The sequence below is a fragment of the Salvelinus namaycush genome, chromosome 31 (genome assembly GCF_016432855.1).
Source record: "Salvelinus namaycush isolate Seneca chromosome 31, SaNama_1.0, whole genome shotgun sequence".
NCBI classification, from domain to species: domain Eukaryota; kingdom Metazoa; phylum Chordata; class Actinopteri; order Salmoniformes; family Salmonidae; genus Salvelinus; species Salvelinus namaycush.
Window position 1 is genome coordinate 41,024,920 of NC_052337.1, and position 22,601 is coordinate 41,047,520.

At 41.3% G+C, this 22,601-nt stretch overlaps 1 protein-coding gene across 5 annotated transcripts in view; it reads right to left on the reverse strand.

The window, feature by feature from the left end:
- LOC120025660 (band 4.1-like protein 4) overlaps positions 1-22,601 on the reverse strand; it is an 81,843-nt gene that overhangs the window by 28,103 nt on the left and 31,139 nt on the right. For all 5 annotated transcript variants that reach the window (XM_038970209.1, XM_038970208.1, XM_038970207.1 and 2 more), the window contains exons 3-5: positions 19,961-20,065; positions 8,442-8,493; positions 8,215-8,293 (exon numbers count right to left, since the gene is read on the reverse strand). In XM_038970209.1, the coding sequence (XP_038826137.1) occupies positions 8,215-8,293; positions 8,442-8,493; positions 19,961-20,065 (236 nt within the window). The remainder of the gene's footprint in view (positions 1-8,214; positions 8,294-8,441; positions 8,494-19,960; positions 20,066-22,601) is intronic.

Below are 22,601 nucleotides of genomic sequence, written 5' to 3' on the forward strand. Positions count from 1 at the left end.
CTACTGTGCAAGGTTATTATAGTTTTGTGTTTTTATATATATATATTTTTTTTATATACAGTACCAGTCAAAAGTTTGGACACACCTACTCATTGCAGGGTTTTTCTTTATTTTTACTATTTTCTACATTGTAGAATAATAGTGAAGACATCAAAACTATTAAATAACACATATGGAATCATGTAGTAACCAAAAAAAGCCACCCTTTGCCTTGATGACAGCTTTGCACACTTTTGGCATTCTCTCAACCAGCTTCACCTGGAATGCTTTTCCAACAGTCTTGAAGGAGTTCCCACATATGATGAGCAGATGTTGGCTGCTTTTCCTTCACTCTGTGGTCCAACTTATCCCAAACCATCTCAATTGGGTAGAGGTTGGGTGATTGTGGAGGCCAGATTATCTGATGCAACACTCCATCACTCTCCTTGGTCAAATAGCCTTACACAGCCTGGAGGTGTGTTGGGTCATTGTTCTGTTGAAAAACAAATGATAGTCCCACTAAGCGCAAACCAGATGGGATGGCGTATCACTGCAGAATGCTGTGGTAGCCATGCTGGTTAAGAGTGCCTTGAATTCTAAATATATCACTGATGGTGTCACCAGCAAAGCACCCCCACACCATCACATTTCCTCCTCCACGCTACATGGTGGGAACCACACATGCAGAGATCATACGTTCACCTACTCTGCGTCTAACAAATACACTGCGGTTGGAACCAAAAAACACACATTTTGACTCATCAGACCAAAGGACAGATTTCCACAGGTCTAATGTCCATTGATTGTGTTTCTTGACTGACCCAAGCAAGTCTCTTCTTATTATTGGTGTCCTTTAGTAGTGGTTTCTTTGCAGCAATTCAACCATGAAGGCCTAATTCACACAGTCTCCTCTGAACAGTTGATGTTGAGGTGTGTCTGTTACTTGAACTCTGTGAAGCATTTATTTGGGCTGCAATTTCTGAGGCTGGTAAGTCTAATGAACTTATCCTCTGCAGCAGAGATAGCTCTGGGTCTTCCTTTCCTGTGGTGGTTCTCGTGAGAGCCAGTTTCTTCATAGCGCTTAAAGGTTTTTACTAACCCTACCTTGTCACAGCACAATTGATTGGCTCAAACGCATTAAGGAAAGACATTCCAAAAATGTACTTTTAACAAGGCACACCTGTTAATTGAAATGCATTCCAGGTTACTACCTCATGAACATGGTTGAGAGAATGCCAAGAGTGTGCAAAGCTGTAATCAAGGCAAAGCGTGGCTACTTTGAAGAATCTCAAATATAAAATATATTTTGATTTGTTTAACACTTTTTTGGTTACTAAATGATTCCATACATGTTATTTCATAGTGTTGATATCTTCACTATTATTAATGTAGGAAATAGTCCAAATAAAGAAAAACCCTGCAATGAGTAGGTGTGTCCAAACTTTTGACTGGTACTGTATATATACAAACATGAAATAAAAAGTTTCAGTTTTCAGATCTGATTTACTTATTTCATTTAAGTTTAAATTAAAAAAAAATTAGTTTTCATATTATTTAGTTTCAGTTTTAGTTTTAGTGTTAGGGACAGAAAGTAGCCAATGCCTGGAGGCTAGGAGCCATTTATGTGTTGTATAGTTGTGTTTTTGGGGATATCCCTTCTTGCCACTGTGGGGCAGTAATGTATAAGCTGATGAGTCAGAGCATAGGTTAAGTTAGGTTTAAAGGTCGACTCAGTGAGATGATATAGATGTATAAAGTAAACAGTAGGAGTGGGTCAATTTCCGCAACAGTGCGAGGCTAAACTTCTCTGATCTTTTGGTCCCGTAGCTACCACGTTATAGCAGCTTGAAGCGCACCCGTGCACAGATACTCTGTGTGACTGTGTGAGAGCAAAGTCTTGCATTACGCTCATCTCATTGGGTGTGTTTGAGTAGTATGGCTAACGAAGCCTCACTGTAGACGAAGGTCGATGAGTGAAGTCAGGGGAGGTGCATATGCGACAGCTTGAAGTCAGACACTGTAGTGCAGGGGTGTCAAACTCATTCCATGGAGGGCCTACTGTCTGCTGGTGTTTGGTATTTCCTTTCAATTAAGACCTAGACAACCAGTTGAAGGGAGTTCCTTACTAATTAGTGACCTGAATTCATCAATCATGTACAAAGGAAGAGAGAAATGCTGCAGACAATTGGCACTCCGTGGAATGAGTTTGACACGTGCTGTCGACGTTTTCTAATAGCAAGGCTCAGATCAACATGGCAGTGTCAACATAGCTGCTATTGTTAATAAAAGTTTCTTTATACATGTTGAAAACTTTTCTCTACTCCCATATCACACACTCAAACTAAAAACATTAATTAATTGGTCAGAGAGGTCTCAAATATCACTTTAATGTGTAGCCTCTGTTCTGCCTGTAGCTTTAAAATAGTGGCTAAGTTGGTTCCTGTTTCATTCACGTATTCGGTCACGTTCGCATGGGTCAACCAAAGACAGACACCTAATGGTTGACAAATAGTGCCTCTCACTACCCAGGCGTTTGGGTGCATGGTGCAGTTGGTGAGAAGCAACTGCAGCGACTTGAAGCCAACTTCATCAAAAATTCAACATGTCGGCGCAAGTTGGACATTTGTTTCCCATAATGCAACACACTTTGAAAGGTGGTCACCGACTAGACAAAATGTATCCGCTCGAACGCGCCCAATATCTGCTGTACTGCTCGCTTCATCTTTCTGTCTACCTTTAAATTATTTCAAGTCAATGGGCGCGTTCGAGCTGATCACCTTTGTCAAGTCGATGGTCACGGCCTTTCAAAGTGTGTTGCATTATGGGGATAAACATGTTCCGACTGCATGAACTTTACAAACAAATCATGTGATCAAAGGTCTTCCAAAATGGACCCCTAAGCCTCATGCACTTGGAGATCCAGAGATAATTCAACAGATGTAAGCAATATGGTAATAGCTCCACCTTGCCTTCTGATAGGCTGTGTAGGACAAGAAGTTTCGTTTAATTTTATTTCTTGAATTTTTTGACCGGTATTTCCAGAATTAGGAAATGCTGTTTAATTGACACAAGCTGTCTCCAATCAATTATTCAAGGTCTGGTTGTGTGCGAGTCCACAACGCCTATTATTTGGCAGGGACTACTATTTGTAGATCAGTGATTCTACACCTCTCTTTGCTCAATCTGATCCTCTCCAACAGACTCAATCCCTGATCATCGGTGGTTATAAAAATGAGGCAATTAGGACAGTTAAATGGGAGAGACTATGAATCCCACCAGAAAAATCACAATATCGCTTGAAAAAACAGTGTGCCAATACCCTGCTGGGACACTCTTTGCAGACAACAATATATTCAAAACCTGCAATTTAGCATTAGATTATAAACAGAAAGACAGGATAGACAGCCATCTAAATAAAAATAATAAGAAAAACACATTACGCTGTTTTAGGTTGTGGAGGATATAGCGAAACAGTCTCATCCTTACATAAGATACCGTCAATTAACAAAATATTTCACATTCGTTGTCTGCTCTTAACATGTGGGCATGATAGGCATTTTTAAATCAGAAAATGGCTAGCCTATTTTCATTCACTATAGAAATAACGACCCAACATCTTCTCCAACCCTTTTAAGATCGCAGTATTTGGAGAGACATGCTTCACTGCCTGTAAAAACACTGCATCAACAAGAACAACTTTAACGTCTTCACCCAGCTCTCCTACAAAATATGAAGAAACTTTGTCTTGTCGTTGTTATGAAGATGCTTTCTGCCTGCGCCTCCGTTCTTTACATGCGTCTTAATGAATGCGCTCATTTTGTGATTGTCAACTTTTTCGAGAGGGATGTTGGCACTTGCAAAAGCCATATCTTCAGTGTTTACGTTTTTTTTTAATAGCGAATGAAAATGGCTACTTTGTTCCGAAATAGGCATTTTATCTAAGAAAATATAGCCTATCATTTTCATATAATGTTGATAACAGACAATGAATAAGTTAAATATTTATGTTGATAATGTCCTTAAGATAGGCTAATCATTTGGTGCATTAGGCTAAAGCACAGGTTGCTGATAAGAATAACGGTCAGCAAAATGCCTGGCCCTAGCTATATGGAAGTATCATGTTGCTTATACCATTCAAATCCTTAGATCTCCTTCTCACTAATTGATTGTACAACGTACAACCATATTATTTCAGCTTTTGAGTGTATGATATGGGGGTTGGAGACATAGAGAGACAGAAAAACGTTTATTATAAACAATAGCAACACTGCCATGTTGTTCTGAGCCTTGCTGCTGGAAACCCACATAGTGCCTGACTTTCGACTGCCGCACCTCCCCCGACCTCAACTTTAGTCTACAGTCGGTTGCTTTAGCCTTACGACTCAAACGCGTCCAATCTCAATGTGACCTGCCAAATTCAGAAGCTTGAAAACCCCATTAGAAAAAAAGCTTGAAAACCCCATTAGAATTTTGACCAAAATGTAGATAAAGAAAACTTAAACTGAACATAATTCACAATGGTTTTTATTTAATTTTAGTTTGTTTTGGAGTCAAAGATAATAGTTTCAGTATACTTGTAGTTTTTCAAACAGGTTTTTAAAATGATTTGATTTCAGTTTCTACCACATCTCCAGATTCTTACCGCAAGCTCTGAACCTTTACTCCGGATCATCACAGCTAGCTAGCTGCTATCCGAGGGGCTACTCCTGTCTAACGTCTCTGTCCTGAAGCAAGCATCAGTTAGCCTGGAGCTAGCCTGGAGCTAGGCCCTTCTCCCGGCTAAGCCGAAGAATTCCATCAGATAATTCCTGGGCTTCAATACCTCTTCTGCCAATTGGCCTGGACCCTTTGCTGCCGACACGGAGCCCCGCCGATCCATCACGACTGGTCTGCAGACAAAACCATCCGAGGGGGTTTCAACAGACTCTTCCGTTGAGACGTCCCCCTGAGGCTCATCTGCTAGCCTGCTGCTAGCCCCGGCCTGCTAACTGTGTGAATCGCCGTGCGTCCAGCTCGCCTAGCTACTCACTGGACCCTATGATCACTCGGCTACACATGCCTCTCCCTAATGTCAATATGCCTTGTCTATTGCTGTTTTGGTTAGTAATTTTTGTCTTATTTCACAGTAGAGCCTCCAGCCCTGCTCAATATGCCTTAGCTAGCCCTTATGTTCCATCCCCCACCCATGCGGTGACCGCACCTGGCTTAAATGGTGCCTCTCGAGACAAAACCTCTCTCATCGTCACTCAATGCCTAGGCTTACCTCCACTGTACTCACATCCTACCATACCCTTGTCTGTACATTATGCCTTGAATCTATTCTTCCGCGCCCAGAAACCTGCTCCTTTTACTCTCTGTTCCGAACGCACTAGACGACCAGTTCTTTTAGCTTTTAGCCGTACTCTTATCCTACTCCTCCTTTGTTCCTCTGGTGATGTAGAGGTTAACCCAGGCCCTGCAGTCCCCAGCATCAATACCATTCCCCAGACGCTCTCAATTGTTAACTTCTATAACCGTAAAAGCATTGGTTTCATGCATGTTAACATTAGAAGCCTCCTCCCTAAGTTTGTTTTATTCACTGCTTTAGCACACTCCGCCAACTCGGATGTCCTAGCCGTGTCTGAATCCTGGCTTAGGAAGGCCACCAAAAATCCTGAAATTTCCATCCCTAACTATAACATTTTCCGACAAGATAGAACTGCCAAAGGGGGCGGAATTGCAATCTACTGCAGAGATAGCCTGCAGAGTTCTGTCATACTATCCAGGTCTGTGCCCAAACAAGTTGAGCTTCTACTTTTAAAATCCACCTTTCCAGAAACAAGTCTCTCACCGTTGCCGCTTGTTATAGACCCCCCTTGGCCCCCAGTTGTGCCCTGGACACCATATGCGAATTGATCGCCCCCCATCTATCTTCAGAGTTCGTACTGCTAGGTGACCTAAACTGGGATATGCTTAACACCCCGGCCGTCCTACAGTCTAAGCGAGATGCTGGGAGGATATTGACCTCGTCCCGTTAGTAGAGGATGCCTGGATGCGCTTTAAAAGTGCTTTCCTGACCATCTTAAATAAGCATGCCCCATTAAAAAAATGTAGAACTAAGAACAGATATAGCCCTTGGTTCACCCCAGACTTGACTGCCTTTGACCAGCACAAAAACATCCTGTGGCGTTCTGCATTAGCGTCGAATAGCCCCCGCGATATGCAACTTTCAGGGAAGTCAGGAACCAATATACTCAGTCAGTTAGGAAAGCTAAGGCTAGCTTTTTCAAAAAATAATTGCTTCCTGTAGCATGAATTCCAAAAAGTTTTGGGACACTGTAAAGTCCATGGAGAATAAGAGCACCTCCTCCCAGCTGCCCACTGCACTGAGGATAGGAAACACTGTCACCACCGATAAATTTACGATAATCGATAATTTCAATAAGCATTTTTCCACGGCTGGCCATGCTTTCCACCTGGCTACCCCTAACGTGGCCAACATCTCAGCACCCCCTGCAGCAACTTGCCCAACCCTCCCCCCTGCTTCTCCTTCACCCAAATCCAGACAGCTGATGTTCTGAAAGAACTGCAAAATCTGGATCCCTACAAATCAGCTGGGCTAGACAATCTGGACTATATCTTTCTAAAATGATCCGCCCGAAATTGTTGCAACCCCTATTACTAGCCTATTCAACCTCTTTCGTATCGTCTGAGATCCCAAAAGATTGGATAGCTGCCATGGTCATCCCTCTCTTCAAAGGGGGAGACACTCTAGACCCAAACTGTTATAGACCTATATCCATCCTGCCCTGCCTTTCTAAAATCTTCGAAAGCCAAGATAATAAACAGATCACCGACCATTTCGAATCCCACCGTACCTTCTCCAATATGCAATCTGGTTTCCGAGCTGGTCATGGGTGCACCTCAGCCACGCTGAAGGTCCTAAAAGATATCATAATCGCCATCGATAAAAGACAGTAGTGTGCAGCCGTCTTCATCGACCTGGCCAAGGCTTTCGACTCTGTCATTCACCGCATTCTTATCGGTAGACTCAATAGCCGTGGCTTCTCAAATGATTGCCTTGCCTGGTTCACCAACTACTTCTCAGATAGAGTTCAGTGTGTCAAATCGGAGGGCCTGTTGTCCAGACCTCTGGCAGTCTCTATGGGGGTGCCACAGGGTTCAATTCTCGGGCCAACTCTTTTCACTGTACATATCAATGATGCTCTTGTTGCTGGTAATTCTCTGATCCACCTCTACGCAGACGACACCATTCTGTATACATCTGGCCCTTCTTTGGACACTGTGCTAACAAACCTCCAAACGAGCTTCAATGCCATACAACGCTCCTTCCATGGCCTCCGACTGCTTTTACATTCTAGTAAAACTAAATGCATGCTCCTCAACCGATTGCTGCCTGCACCCTCCCGCCCGACTAGCATCACTACTCTGGATGGTTCTGACCTAGAATATGTGGACAACTACAAATACCTAGGTGTCTGGTTAGAATGTAAACTCTCCTTCCAGAGTTAGGGTTACATTAAGCATCTCTAATCCAAAATTAAATCTAGAATCGGCTTCCTATTTCACAACAAAGCCTCCTTCACTCATGCCGCAAAACATACCCTCGTAAAACTGACTATCCTACCAAATCTCTCTCTCTAATTTTAAGCATCAGCTGTCTGAGCAGCTTACCGATCACTGTACCTGTTCACTGTACCTGTACACAGCCAATCTGTAAATCGTACACCTCATCCCCATTTTATTACTTACCCTCTTGCTCTTTTGCACCCCAGTATCTCTACTTGCACATCATCATCTGCACATCTATCACTCCAGTATTAATGCAAAATTGTAATTATTTTCGCCTCTATGGCCTATTTATTGCCTACCTCCCTACTCTTCTACATTTGCACACACTCTACATAGATTTTTCGATTTTTCATTTATTTTGTGTTATTGACTGTACGTTTGTTTGTGTAACTCTGTGTTGTTGTTTTTGTCGCACTGCTTTGCTTTATCTTGGCCAGGTCGCAGTTGTAAATGAGAACTTGTTCTCAACTGGCCTACCTGGTTAAATAAAGGTGAAATAAAAATAAATTAAAGTTTACTGAATAGTTTTTCATGATTCGTTTCGTTACCTTGGTACTGTGAATGTATGTAGGCCGTGCTACATGTAGGCTATTTTGCATGTGTGGAGGTGCTAGCCAATTAAGTACACAATAGTGAGACATGAGAAGTCCTGACAATGCACACCTTGTTATTTCTTCTTTTAGCTTGCAGGGATCCTCAGCATAAAACTTGACCCCAAAATAGAGTGTGTATGGAGGCCCCGCTGAGAGAAAGGGAGAGAGAGAGAGAGAGAGTCAGAGGGAGAGAGAGCCTTCCATTTCACTAACAGCAGCAACCTTCTACTGTAAATCACTGCATCCAAACAGCTGAGAGACATTCAACTCAACGCAGAGAGAAGAGGAGATACTTACTCGTTATTAAATCTTTGTGTTCTGAAAGGGTTTTTGAGGGGTCAAGCCAATACTGCAAACAAACAAAAAAACACAAACAGAAGACATTTAATTACATACAAAAAGTATTGCCATAATGATTATTTGTTTACATAAGTAGTACCATACGTAATATACAATATGTAACTAGTAGCCTATGTGTACGGTAACAATTACAGTATGTTCTGTAACAAGCTACCTTGAGCATGAGTATTCAGTAATTGTCTGGAAGAAAGAGATGCACTTTGTCAGATCATGGCTGAGCAGTGTGTGTGTGTGTGTGTGTGTGTGTGTGTGTGTGTGTGTGTGTGTGTGTGTGTGTGTGTGTGTGTGTGTGTGTGTGTGTGTGTGTGTGTGTGTGTGTGTGTAGTCAGTGTATTGGACAGAATGCAGGCAGTTCCAGAGAGGGATGTTCAGTCATGCAAATTCTGGCGTAATACTGAAGCCACATTTAAAACCAACTTTTATCCAAGCTGTCTTGTTGAAAAGAAGTGTGACTGTGTGAGTCATTAAAATCTGCATCAATAAAACATGGAGTTAGAACAGGTCACAGCCTGCTGGCTTTTATGAATTATCTTATGCTGACTCTACTGGCATTTTGGATTTACAGACAGTCTTTGGTGGGTATTTGTATCTTGTTTGGCCTCTAGCTCTCACATCAATGAACATCTGATTTGGGTAACTTCCTGCAAGACTGCCTGGATTTCTGTGCACAGAGTCCTGATGGGACGTTGATGATGCATAATGCTGTGGGACAGGAATGTGATGTGATATGTACAGGACTTTTATTGTGATCCACCCATACCTGTGTTCTAATTGGCTACTGTATTAAAGCAAAGGCTTCTGAGTAGACCAGTCAGAGCTGCCATGATCTAGTGTGTGGAGGTGTCACCATTCCCTCTCCACATATTATTTATTTTATATCCCGTTATGAGTTATGCAGAGTCTCAGCATTAAAGTTTGCAGTCGAATGCACTGATGACGCATTGTCAGCTTGGTCAACTACGAGACCTATAACCAACAGCCTTACAATGCTTTATAATGTGACATAAGTGCTTGAAATAAAATAAAAGCACTGTATCTCCTGCAAGACTGCCTGGCCTGCACAGTGTCCTTATGTCACACCGATTAGGCATAATACAACCGGGATCATCAACTAGATTCAGCTGCAGGACAACTTTTTATTGAGCAGATGGTCGCGGGGCCGGAACTTAATTACAAAAATGTGTAGACTGCAAATTGGCCTGCAAGAAGCCCAAACAGATATAATATTTGACTAAAACCTTGCTTACATTTGTATATGACCACGTGTCTCTCTATTATGAGTAAGAATACTTGGAAACAGATTTCCAAAATTAAAATCACGTACAGACGATTTCCTGGTGTTTTTACAGTCTTTTATGACCAACAATGAAAATTCTAAAAAGATTGCTTTTGCTCAGAAAACTTGGGGTCCAAACAAAACCATCCCCGGGTCAAATTAGTCCCGCGGCCCACCAGTTGGGGAACCCTGTTGTATAATGTGACATAACATAAGTGGTTGAAAGAAAAGACAAAGTACACTGCTAAAATAACGGCGCTTTTTGGTTCTATATAGAAACGTTTCTTCTAGCAGAGTACAGTGACATCACTCCCAACAAACCTCAGCAGTGGGTTTACAACATCCTGCTTTAAACAGCCTTTTCAGTGGCTAATCATTGAGCATGTTCAATGCCGCTCTGAACACAATGTACAAATTACCCTACCCTAATATAAACACTGTGGAGGTCTCAAACAAGAATAACCTATAGTATATGAAGCTAACTAGATGTGTTCCAACACCCACACTAGTATATGACTTTGAAGGAAAGGTATGCATTTAAAGTAGTATGCTAGTGTGGATATTGGAACATGTCTTCACCTCAAACATAACAATCCACATCTACAACCTACAAGTGTCATGTTCACTGGTTGTATAGTATATTCACTGGGTGGCAGGTAGCCTAGTGGTTAGAGTGGTGGGCCAGTAACCAAAAGGTTGCTGGTTCAAATACCTGACAAGGTGAAAAATCTGCCAATGTGCCCTTGAGCAAGGCACTTAACTCTAATTTGGTCCAGGGGTGCCATACTAGTATAACTGACCCTGTAAAACACCACATTTCACTGCATCTGTGTATGTCACAACATTATATATATATATATTTTTTCTCTCATAAAGACATACATATATTCATGTGTTTATCATTGGTTATAGCAGCTAAGGCGCAGTGGTGTCTATCTGATGGGATGTTGTCGAGCTTCTTATGATCATGACTGCAAACTTCTATTGTAAAATGATTATTTGCATTGTTGTCAAAGTGAGCCCATGCTTTGCTACGATGTTGTGCCAGAGCTCATAATGTCACTGCAGCTTAGGCTTCTCTTGGGAACCATCGTAATGGGGAAAACAGATTGACCACACTGTTTCTCTTCCTCTGTTCTTGTAATAACTTAAAGTCCCAGTGCAGTCAAAATGTGATTTTCCTGTATTTGATCTATATTTGCACACTGAGGTTGGAATAATACTGGTAAATTGGGAAAATTATGATTATGCCCAATTAGTGTAAGATCTGTTTGAAAAGACTGCCTGAAATTTCAGCATATTTTGGTGGGATGGAGTTTTGGCCCGCCTGGCGACATCATCACTACGCGGTATAAATTAATAGACCAATAACAAAGTGTTTCAAACCTCTCAATAACAGCTAGTTCTCAGGTTACATATCCCTCCCATAGGTTCATCCATTTAGGCACCTCACTCAGACCACTCCCAGACAGTCCTAGCAAAAGTCTTGCTTTAGACTTATTGACCATTTTAATTGAAAACCATCACAGTGAGGTACTTAATTGTTACCCAGAAATTATTTGATATTGAGATAAAAATGGCTGCATTGGACCTTAAACAAGTCTCATCGGCAGCAAACTTTCAAAACAAACGTGATAACTTAGCAACAGGATTCAACTGTTTTAAAATGAGACTGCAATAAATAGTATTATCCACTCACTGTTTTATGCTTTAAGATGACTGTAGATCATGGAGCTGATAACATTATTGAAGCTGCTTACATGTCGGATATAAATTAATTGCACCGTACCCCTTGCATGAAGAAACAGCTTCAAGTCCTGTTTTATATGCATTCCATATATTTAATGTGAATTTCTGGAGATGTAGCTACTAGCCAAGATGAAGATGGAAATTCAGGGGACGTTAGAGGAAGGGAGGCGTCTGTGAGCTCAATCTTTTGATTCTGGGGCATTTTTTGGAGCATGGAGATGAATAAATGTTAGTGTAATGAGGTAGGTTAGCCTTGAATAACCTATTTCAGACTTAAATATGCTACTGACAGATGCTGTGCATGGTGCACCATCCCCATGTCCTTCCACCTAAACCCTCACCACACCACACCACAGATGGGCCCCAGGGTCATATTCACTAGGGCACATAATAGCCAAATATAGCAAAATGTTTTGCTATTAAAAATGAAAATGAACGTTTCTTATTGGACATGTTCAGGAAAGGTAGTCCCTCTCGGTTTCACTACATTTTCTTCTGTTTGGTGCCTAATGAACGACCCAGAACACACCGGAACAGATGTTGGTGACCAGGGGAACGTGATTAGAGCTGTGTCTGTGACTGAATTAGAATAAGTTAATTGAATTGGTTAATCTTATCTAATTCACAATAATCACATCACTGCAGCTGGTGTGTTCCAGCGCATGCTAATTAATGCAAATGAGAGCTTGGGGATAGAGTAGTGGCTGACAGTGACATGGCGGTATCGCTATGGACAACCAGACAAAGACAGAGGAGTTCCACTTAGAAAGATAGCCTGAGCAACAATCTACTACTTATTAACCTTTTGTAATACTTTATAGCCTGCAGGTATAATGCAGTATGATGCAGTTATAATTTAAAAAATGTACTGAAGAATATTCTTTTGTTATACAGAAAAATCTAATCATGGTGTGCACATGAAGGAATATGCTAGCCTTAGTTATCTAGTAACCTTATCTATTAAAGCAGGTAGTATATGTGTGTAGTACAGCCAGTTAATGGGCTATATCTATCAGCATTCATGGCACCTGCACAAAGCCCCGCTAGATCTATTTATATCTGTTCAAATGCACCTCAAGGATTTTTAAAACATGGGATCAGAGCTTGTTCTGTATGAGAATTATGAGAGAGTTATGTCTCTCTTCCCTTCAGCACTGCTCAGTCCCCCAGTGAATGGAACTGATTAATAATAGATAGATAATAAATTAAAATGTTCTGTCATCATAGGGCGAGGCTGCCCGGACCATGCACCACTTCAATAGGAAGTTAAGTTAGGACAGTTTGATTGATAGGTCTGACTGAGAGGCCCATGCTCTGTTCCAATAGGCCGATACTGAGAGGCCCAGGCTCTGAATCACTGTTATTTACCCCCATCCCAAGGTTATAACTGGAGAAAAAAACTGTATGCCTAAATTGTTTAACCTGTTACAAAGGCGAAGCCTATATGGTAAATCATGGCTGGCATTGTTTATAATTTGCCACAATAGAAATGTGCCAGCTATAGGAGGGGATAGTAGGTCTAATTGGACAAGGCTGTCTTAATGTGAACATGATGGAAGTTAAAGGTAAATATTAATTATTTAATTTAAAAAAAATGGTGACTGTGTGACTAAGATGACTGACTAAAACTAGCCTAAAGTTGTCCAGGGTTTTAGTTAACTGATATTAACTCAAACTAAAAAGGATGAAATTATAAGAATGTAAATGTGACTAAGACTAAAAATTTATTTTAGTCAAAAGACCAAATCTAAAATAGTTACCAAAATTAACACTGTTATGGCCCCAGGCAGTTCCATATAAATTACAGAGATGTCTATGTTAATTGATAGGTTTTGATTATAGACGTGCTGAGGTTGGGATTTCTTGCCATAAATCTTTCCCAGGAGGCAGCTCTGCAGAGTGGTCACTAGCTGGCACAGCCATAAAGTCATAAAATCCGATTTTAAACCGAACCCTGAATTAAAGAGTGACTGTCCCTAAAAAACAACTACTCCCTTTGAAAATGGCCAATATGGCATCAATATGAGTTAGAAACATTTACTCGTGTCAAAATTTACTACAAAGTGTAAATAGGATAATTTTGGTCTAAAATGGAGTTTGGAACCTCACTGTGTCACAAGTAAATAAAGGTTGCGTTTGGATTACAGTTATGTCAACAAATCATGCCCCCTTTTGCCAAGCTCTACGTTCAAATTCCCCTTCCGCTTCCCTTCATTGAATGGGGCTCAGTTTTTTCATTGCACAAAACCAACACGTTCAAAATATCACGGCCATTTGAGACTGAAAAGCTCTATACGGATTAACCATGCAATGCATGCTTCCAGCATTCTCATTCTGAGAAGTAAGCATCCGGCCGTGATCCCATCTGGCCGTGATTGGGAGTCCCATAGGGCGGCGCACAACGGGCCCAGCGTCGTCCGGGTTTGGCCGGGGTAGGCCGCCATTGTAAATAAGACTTTGTTCTTAACCAACTTGGCTAGTTAAATAAAGAAAATATAATACTCCTCTTATCCAGGTAGGCCACTTGATTTCAACATCTAAACAAAGTGAACAGGCTATTGTAGCGACATTAACAACACCTTGCGACCTTGTCAAGAGGTTCAGACCTCTTGGTGTAACAGTTAAAGCCACTGGACCCGGGTTCGAGTCCCGGTTAGGTCTACACCTCCCGAATTCGCTACATACACTATGTTATTCAAACAGTTGGAGACAGACAGAATGGTGTATTCATAACAGTTCAACTGTCCTACCTTCTTAGCAAGCAAAAATATCCAAGTTGGCTAGGCTTAAAATATAAAGACTAGCTGGATACTCACTAGCAGTTATGCTTGAGAGATTGCTTATGACACTTGTGTTAATTTTCTATATTGCCTGCGACCAGAAGTTGGTCATTTAGTGAATGTGCATTGTGCATGGTTCTTGTTAAATTTGTACCAAAAATGGCATTTTCATAGACAGACTTGAAAGCCAGATCACTAATTATTGCAAAAAAGCAGGTTAAACTATTTTGATTATTAGTGGGTCTTATGCTTGAAGGCTTATATTTATCCTAGGTATAATTTTACAAGCCCTGAATTAATTAGATTATTCCCGACTGTTTGAAATGCAGTGTATTGAAATTGAGATATTCTTTCCAGGCCACATCGCCCAGCCCTACTATCATTGCTAGCATAGCTGACATTAGCTAGCTACCAACTACCTAGCTATCTACTTAACTAGCTAGCTACCTAGCTAGCTGGCTAATGTTAGCGTACATCAATACAACTCAGATTTGGCTTGGAAACACGATAACATTTAAAAGGAGACAAATAATTAGTAGGAAAACCTTTTATCATGATTGTGATGTCGCCAGATTGAATTTAGATGCAGTATAACGTTAGCCAGCTAACTAAGTCTGAGGGGACCACCGTATTTTAGCTAGGTAAGATTAGCATTGTTAGCTTTTATGATTATCTTTAATAGTAACAGTAATGGCAACAATGCCATCTCTCTAAAGTAAATTTGACGACATAATGTGGCAGTTGTTTCCTACTAATTATTTTCCTACTTTAGCAATGTCATCATATTTTTATGCCACTAAGTTAGTGTAATTTAGACAAAACAGTCACATTAGCCTCCGAGGTGCAACCCATGTCTAGGGCACAAATAAATACTAGATGCAGCTATGGTGTTACTAGCTAACTCGTGTCTGACTACAATAGTGTACTAACTAGCAGCAACAAACTCAAACCAACCCAGTACCAAAGCAAAACATATCACAGTTGGTTGCGTAGTGTAACGGCACCACCGGCCTGAATCTAATCCAATCCGGAGCCAGTCAGTCTACATCTGTAAAGCATATAATTAGCTTCCAAACAAGATTACGTTATTTCTCGAGCTATGTTTATAATTGAAGGATAATGACAACCGTTGACCCTGTTTTTCTGTTAGACAAAGTACACCGTTGGGTGCCTGATTGATCCCCTGGTCATGAATGGAGGCCGGGACCTACCAGCAGGAGCAAAGATGGGTATCATAACATGTCCAGCAATGTGATTGCAATGGTTTAGCCACCTTCAAAAATCATTTCATTCACTGTTATCTTGCTATTTTCACAGCTTGTCAGGCAAAACATAAGACTAAAAGTGTGCCATGTAACATCTCCTCCGTTGGTGCCAGAGTCTCCCACGACTCTTATGAAAAGGACACTCCATCATGAGGCCTCTGATAGTGACCTGAGTTAATTCCCTGATGACACGGACGGCTTCATCAACAACGACAGGTAATGTGTGTTATATGAAATGTTAAAAGTTGTATTAAAAAATACCCGACTTGATAAAATAGTAGGATAATTCCCCAGCTAAGCAGATGCAAGTAGTAGAGAAATTTTGGTTGTGAAGTGCATTAGAACAAAATGCAATTTACCTCTTGGCTGTCTATTATATCAACATGTCAGAGGCCCTCTCATTCAACACCACCTCATAAGATTGCCTGCTGCAGTTGTTCAAGAGATTTCCAGTTTGCAGCTGAACATGCAGCATAGAGAATACCAGCAATGGGGCCCTGATCAGCATCATGCAGACATGTCTTCGCTGTGAGCATTCCTAAGAATGGAACAGTCAGCCACATGTTGGCAAGTATCCGGACATTAACCTTCACCTGTCAGTGACAATAGCTTTCACAGGCTCATCATTTGTACAAATACAGAAGGTAACCCACTTCATTACTTTGATACATTTGATAACCCAATTGTGAAACGTATTTTATGTAAACTGATATTATTTTCTGCTTCTTTTCTACTTCTTAGATGAAAATAATGTCCAGGGCATAACCTAGCCCGGTGGAACAAGCTTATCGCTGTGTTCACCATTATCTTTCACTTCACATTTTATGATATGAAGTGAAATAGAAAGGTGAACACAACGATCAGGTTGGTTCCAGCAGGCTAATCATAACCACCATTGATAAGGTAATCAGTGCTCTCTCTCTCTCTGTGTGTGTGTGTGTGTGTGTGTGTGTGTGTGTGTGTGTGTGTGTGTGTGTGTGTGTGTGTGTGTGTGTGTGTGTGTGTGTGTGTGTGTGTGTGTGTGTGTGTGTGTGTGTGTGCGTGTGTGTCTGACAAGTATCTATGATGAGTACAGCACAAATGTCCAGTAATAGCAACACACTTTTCATTCCAGGTGTCACTGATGAACTGGGGCAAACGAGGGCGACAGGTAACCTGGCGGTTAGAGCGTGGGGCCAGTAACCGAAAGGTCGCTGGCTCGAATACCCCAGCCAACAAGGTGAAAAAATAATCTAAGTGCCCTTGAGTTTAACATACACTACTGTTCAAAAGTTTGTGGTCACTTAGAAATGTCCTTGTTTTTGAAAGAAAAGCACATTTTTTGTCCATTAAAATAACATCAAATTGATCAGAAATACAGTGTGGACATTGTTAATGTTGTAAATGACTATTGTAGCTGGAAACGGCAAATTTTGAATGGAATATCTACATAGGCATACAGAGGCCCATTATCAGCAACCATCACTCCTGTGTTTCAATGGCATGTTGTGTTAGCTAATCCAAGTTCATAATTTGAAAAGGATAATTGATAATTAGAAAACCCTTTTGCAATTATGTAAGCACAGCTGAAAACTGTTGTACTGATTAAAAAAGCAATAAAACTGTCCTTCTTTAGACTAGTTGAGTATCTGGAGCATTTGTGGGTTCGATTACAGGCTCAAAATGGCCAGAAACAAAGAACTTTCTTCTGAAACTCGTCAGTCTATTCTTGTTCTGAGAAATGAAGGCTATTCCATGTGGGAAATTGCCAAGAAACTGAAGATCTCGTACAACGCTGTGTACTATTCCCTTTATTATGTATTATGTAAAAGGTTGTTTAATCTACATGGATCTGTTACTACATTTGAAAGTTATCAGAACACTTAGTTTAGAACAGGGATCATCAACTAGATTCAGCAGCGGGCAGATTTTTTATTGAGCGGATGGTCAGGGGGGTGGAAGATAATTACAAAAAAAAAAAAAAGTTTAGATTGCAAATTGACCGAAAGAAGCCCAAACAGATATAATATTTGACTAAAACATAGTAATTTCTCTATACGGAATACTTGGGAATATATTTCCAAAATTAAAATCACTTGGAGATGATTTCCTGGTGTTTTTACAGTCTTTCATGTCCGCGGGCCGCCATTTGGGGAACCCTGGTTTCGAATATCTACATAAATTCTATATTACTCTGTAGGCTACTGGCCTATTCAAAGCTTCCTCTGGTATCTCACCATGAAATCAACCTGCAGAATGGGGGGGGGGGGGGGGGGGGGGCGCCGCTGCAGGCAAGGTTCTGACAGATGGGTGTGTCTTGGTGGTGGCAAGGACACACCCAAGAAACACCCACATCAAACCACACACCCAAGCCAACTCACGTTTGGCTTCTGGCATGGCCGCCAGAATTTCTTGAGCAGCAAGCCAAAAAATTGGGCCAAATCAGCGGGTGCAGTTCCCCATTAAACTTAACCACACTGTTAACCCAAAATCCTAACCATAACCTGAAATATTTTTGTTTTCATACATTTTTACGATATAGCCAAGTTTGACTTTGCAGCTGGCCCATCTAGCGGAAATCTGCCCCTAGGGCAAGATTCATGACAATAAACGTCAACCTGCTACAGTATCTATGTTGGTATGTCCTTTACGACTCCAGAGGGTAGGAATGATATGAATGTGCATGCTGATTCAAACACGCCCTTGGGCCAAATATTACCCAAGCACAGGGAGGATAACCTGCCATAAACAATAGCTGTGTATACATTGATAAAATAAATGTTCTATAAAACAGACCGTAAAAGGTCTGTATCTATCCAATAAGATTATTTTCTACAGAATTATTAATTAACTAATTTTAACAAAAAAAACAAGGTTGGCAAAAATTCTAAATCAGATCCCCCGGTCAAACATAGTTGAACATCAACTCAGCGTTACAGAGATTTATCATCTCTAATTATCTCAACAGGATACTGGTTGTCAGACAAACTCAATATGTTGGAGATAAACTGGACAAACACAACACTGAGAAAAACAAGGGTGAAGGTGGAAAACGAGAGAAAGAGAGAGTGAGTGAGAGAGAGAAAGAGAGAGATGGGGTGAGGCATAGAGAGAAAGAGAGAGAGAGGAGGGGAAAGATAGAGAGAGGGGTAGTGATGGAGAGAGAGATGAGAGAGGAGGGGAACGATAGAGAGAGAGGGGTAGTGATGGAGAGAGAGATGAGGAAAACAAACTGAGCAATGTGGGTTCAAGGTAGACTCAGCGATATGACGTAGACGCAGAAATTAAACAGCATAGTGGGTCAATTTCCACGACAACTAAGAGCGTTGAAGTGCGAGGCTCAACTTATCTGCTGTTTATGTGCCCTGGGCTACACGTGGACTTGTGCAGATACTGTGTGTGACTATGTGAGAGCGTCTTGTATCTTTCATATCTGCGGTTCTGCTCGTGGCAACGTCATTTGTCTACCTTTAAGCAGGGACATTAGCAGTAAAACAATGTATCTCTCTTTTTCAAACAATAATCCTCTCTTGTACTTGGGTGTGTGCTTATAGTGCATAGTGCATGCATGTCAGGTCATACATTAGATAAGTCAAACAGAGACAGTGATGCTGGTGTTCCAACATTTTCAGTCTCCTTTTACTGTTTTTCTTTCCCTTAAACATAGCTTTTGAGTCTTGACACATGTACAGAGACATGCTTTCATCCTGCGCAGGTCTGACGATAAATCAGAGCTTGGCCGACAGCCCCCAGAAGGCATTGCACAGGATACCGCCCATCCATGTGAGTGAGAGAGCGGGGGGACGTTGGGAGATTATGTCTGTGTCCCAAACGGCACACTATAGTGCACTACTTTTGACCAGAGCCCTATGGGCCCTGGTCAAAAGCAGTGCACTACATAGTGAATAGGGTGCCTTTTGGGACACACTCAACCTATCATTGTGTTCTTCTATGGCTCTGTACTCTGAGTGTGTGGAGCCCTGGAGCCCTGAATGAGTATTTACTACTCCTTTCCTCCCCTACTCTACCCTGTCATGGCCTGGACCTGCGTGCAACGCACTGTGATGGCACCTTCTGCCAATATTCACAGAACTGTTGTTGTCTTGTCTTTAGAGCATACTAACGCATACTATTTTCACTTTGACTGGGGCAAGCTGAAGCTACCCTTTTCAGATATCTATCCCAGACATCTGCTTCAGAGGGAAATACGCTTTCTAATCTCACCAGCCACTTCGATTAGTGTATATGAAGGAAATATCCTCTCCGGTGCACTATTCATAATGTAATGTCTAAAGCATGCCAAATGCATAACGCCTTCCCTGGTCTACAGTGAGAGTATACTGTACATCTGTATTAATGTATATATTATTTGTATAAATATGTTTATATAAATCATTGGTGACTGACCGTCTGGTGGCTGCGGTCACAGTAGCGCAGCCCGAAGTAGTCTGTCTCTGCCAGGTTCACATGGTTGAACACAAAGTCCAGCACCACCGACCCCTTAGTGGACTTCTGTGGAACACAAGAGGTTAGGAATTAGTGTCTCGGTCACATTCAAATGTGTTGCCAAGCAAAGCCATTCTCAAGTAGATGTCAGTGTTTTTATTTACAGAATATAAGATGGGTGACAGTCATATTATACTGTAATACATTCTGAAGCAACATGTAAAGTATTCTGAAATACCATGGTGGACTTCTGTATGGACAGTCATTTTTTGAAGAATAAATAGTTTCAACAATATATGGCATACAGCAGTGGTCACCAACCGGTCGATCATGTTCGACTGGTCCATCTCCAAGGCATTCCTAGTCGATCACCAAACATTTCTGTAAAAACCCCAACCATAAAGCCTTGATTTCCTATTTTTTTTGTTTTCTGTTTCGTGCTGTAGGTGCACTTGATTCAGCAGCCCTAATGCCGGGAAGGCAAAATATTCCCATACATAACCATTTAATGTGTCTGAAGGTAGAACTCCCAGAGAGAAAATCAAGTGCACCTATAGGCCTACCTTGGGCCAATCAGATAGCTCAGAACACCGTGTCTGCACAGTTTCCTCGAGCTATAGACTGTAAAAATACACCTTGAACATACAGCAAAGTGCATACTGTGAGATTTAAAAACTTTTAAAACCATGACTATAGGGAGACTCAACGAATACTGCAAAATTCTGCTGTTTTTATGCGTATGTTTAAGTTGTTATTCAGCACTGTCAACACTTTGTTCAACACCTTCATAAGCCACAAAATGCGGGTTCTCCCAGTTTCCACAAGCTACAACCAGCACTGCAGCTGCAATGAAGGAGTTTAGCAAAGTGTTCCGATAAGCTTGAGTTGTAATTAATAGCGTCTTTTTTAATATCATGGAATATTTCACTTTCTCTGGTCATAGGAGTAACAACATGAATTGGTGCATGAGGCAGAAATAATGCAGTGCGACTTGCTACTAGCTGGAAGACTCTGTCCCCTTTTCTCAGCGGAGGGAAGGAGGGTGGAGTAACGATGAGTCGGGGGAGAGGCAGCCTCACCGCTGCTCCCTCCCCTCAGACAGATGCAGGCCATCAGTCCAGTTAAAAAAATAAATAATTAAATAAGCAAATTATCATGCTCACTTAGCTGTGCCTCACAAGTAATACAACAAATTATCTATTACCAGTGTGATCATATACCTACATTTTTAAAATATAATTTCAAAATGGTCTGAGAAGAACAACATTGGCAGGGCAATTCAAGCGTAGCCAATATGCAGTGATAATGTATTGGGGCCTATAGCCTGCTGCACAAACCTCATTGCTACAGAACTGTTTTTAATTGGTTAATGTCGCATAGGCTTACGTTTTTTTAAGTCCTGTTTGAAAAAAGATCCGAGCGGTCGATCTCGGCTTGCATTTTGACTCAAAGTGATCTTGACTAGGACCACTGGCACACAGTATAGCACATATTTGATTCACTTCAGGATGAGGACCTATAGTCTCTCTTTTTAGCTTGCTGCGTCTGGATTTAGAAATAACACGAAGAGACTCTATAAGAGAGCAGACATATGTCTCCAGGGAAATATGAAGAGAGATAAATTATTACTTTGCTATGCAGTAAAAACAGCCTTACACTGCAATTTACGCACCTCGCCTCTTATTACCATTTCTCAGAGGCTTGCAAAAGTAATCTGCTAAAAGAAACAAACTTAGAACTCTGGTTTTAGTATGAACCAGACAAACCCCTGTTACAGTAGCAATTCCATAACACCTATCCCACTGTTACAAGATAATTGCCATAAATCTATCTCCTTCGTAGGATGAAGAAAAATCCTTGACCGTATCTTTAGCTCAGTCAGCACTTTTGCTTTCCCTTGTAGATACAGCATCAATCCAAATGTATCCACTGAGGATATAGTGTAAGTATATATTGCGATAGATAACCAATCATTTAATCGAACAAACCAATCCCAACTGGCCAGGCCTCAGCGAGGAGCAAAACCCAACCAAACCCTCCTCTCTCACCTGCATTCAGTTACATTTACATTTGGGGCTCCCGAGTGGCACAGCGGTCTAAGGCACTGCATCTCGGTGCAAGAGGCGTCACTACAGTACCTGGTTTGAATCCAGGCTGCATCACATCCGGCCGTGATTGGGAGTCCCATAGGGCGGCACACAATTGGCCCAGCGTCATCCAGGTTTGGCCAGGGTAGGCCTTCATTGTAAATAAGAATTTGTTCTTAACTTACTTGCCTAGTTAAATAAAAAATAAATAAAAAATTTACCTTGAGGGCAATTTGACTACATCCCAAGAGAGGAAATGGATTTCTACTATGGAGGCATCGATGCATAGCCTATGCCAGTAATGAAAGATGGGTGTTTACTCACAGTAAACATCATCTCAAGGTGAGTCAGAGGCTGAAACACACGACAAACACACTAACATTCCAACCCAACCAGGGTTTCCTACCCTCCTCTTTTTCCATTTTCCTTTTCAAAGTCAACACACACATGCATGCATGTACACACACACTCAGTTTCCTGGGGTATGATTGAGAGATCATTTCGGGTGGATCATT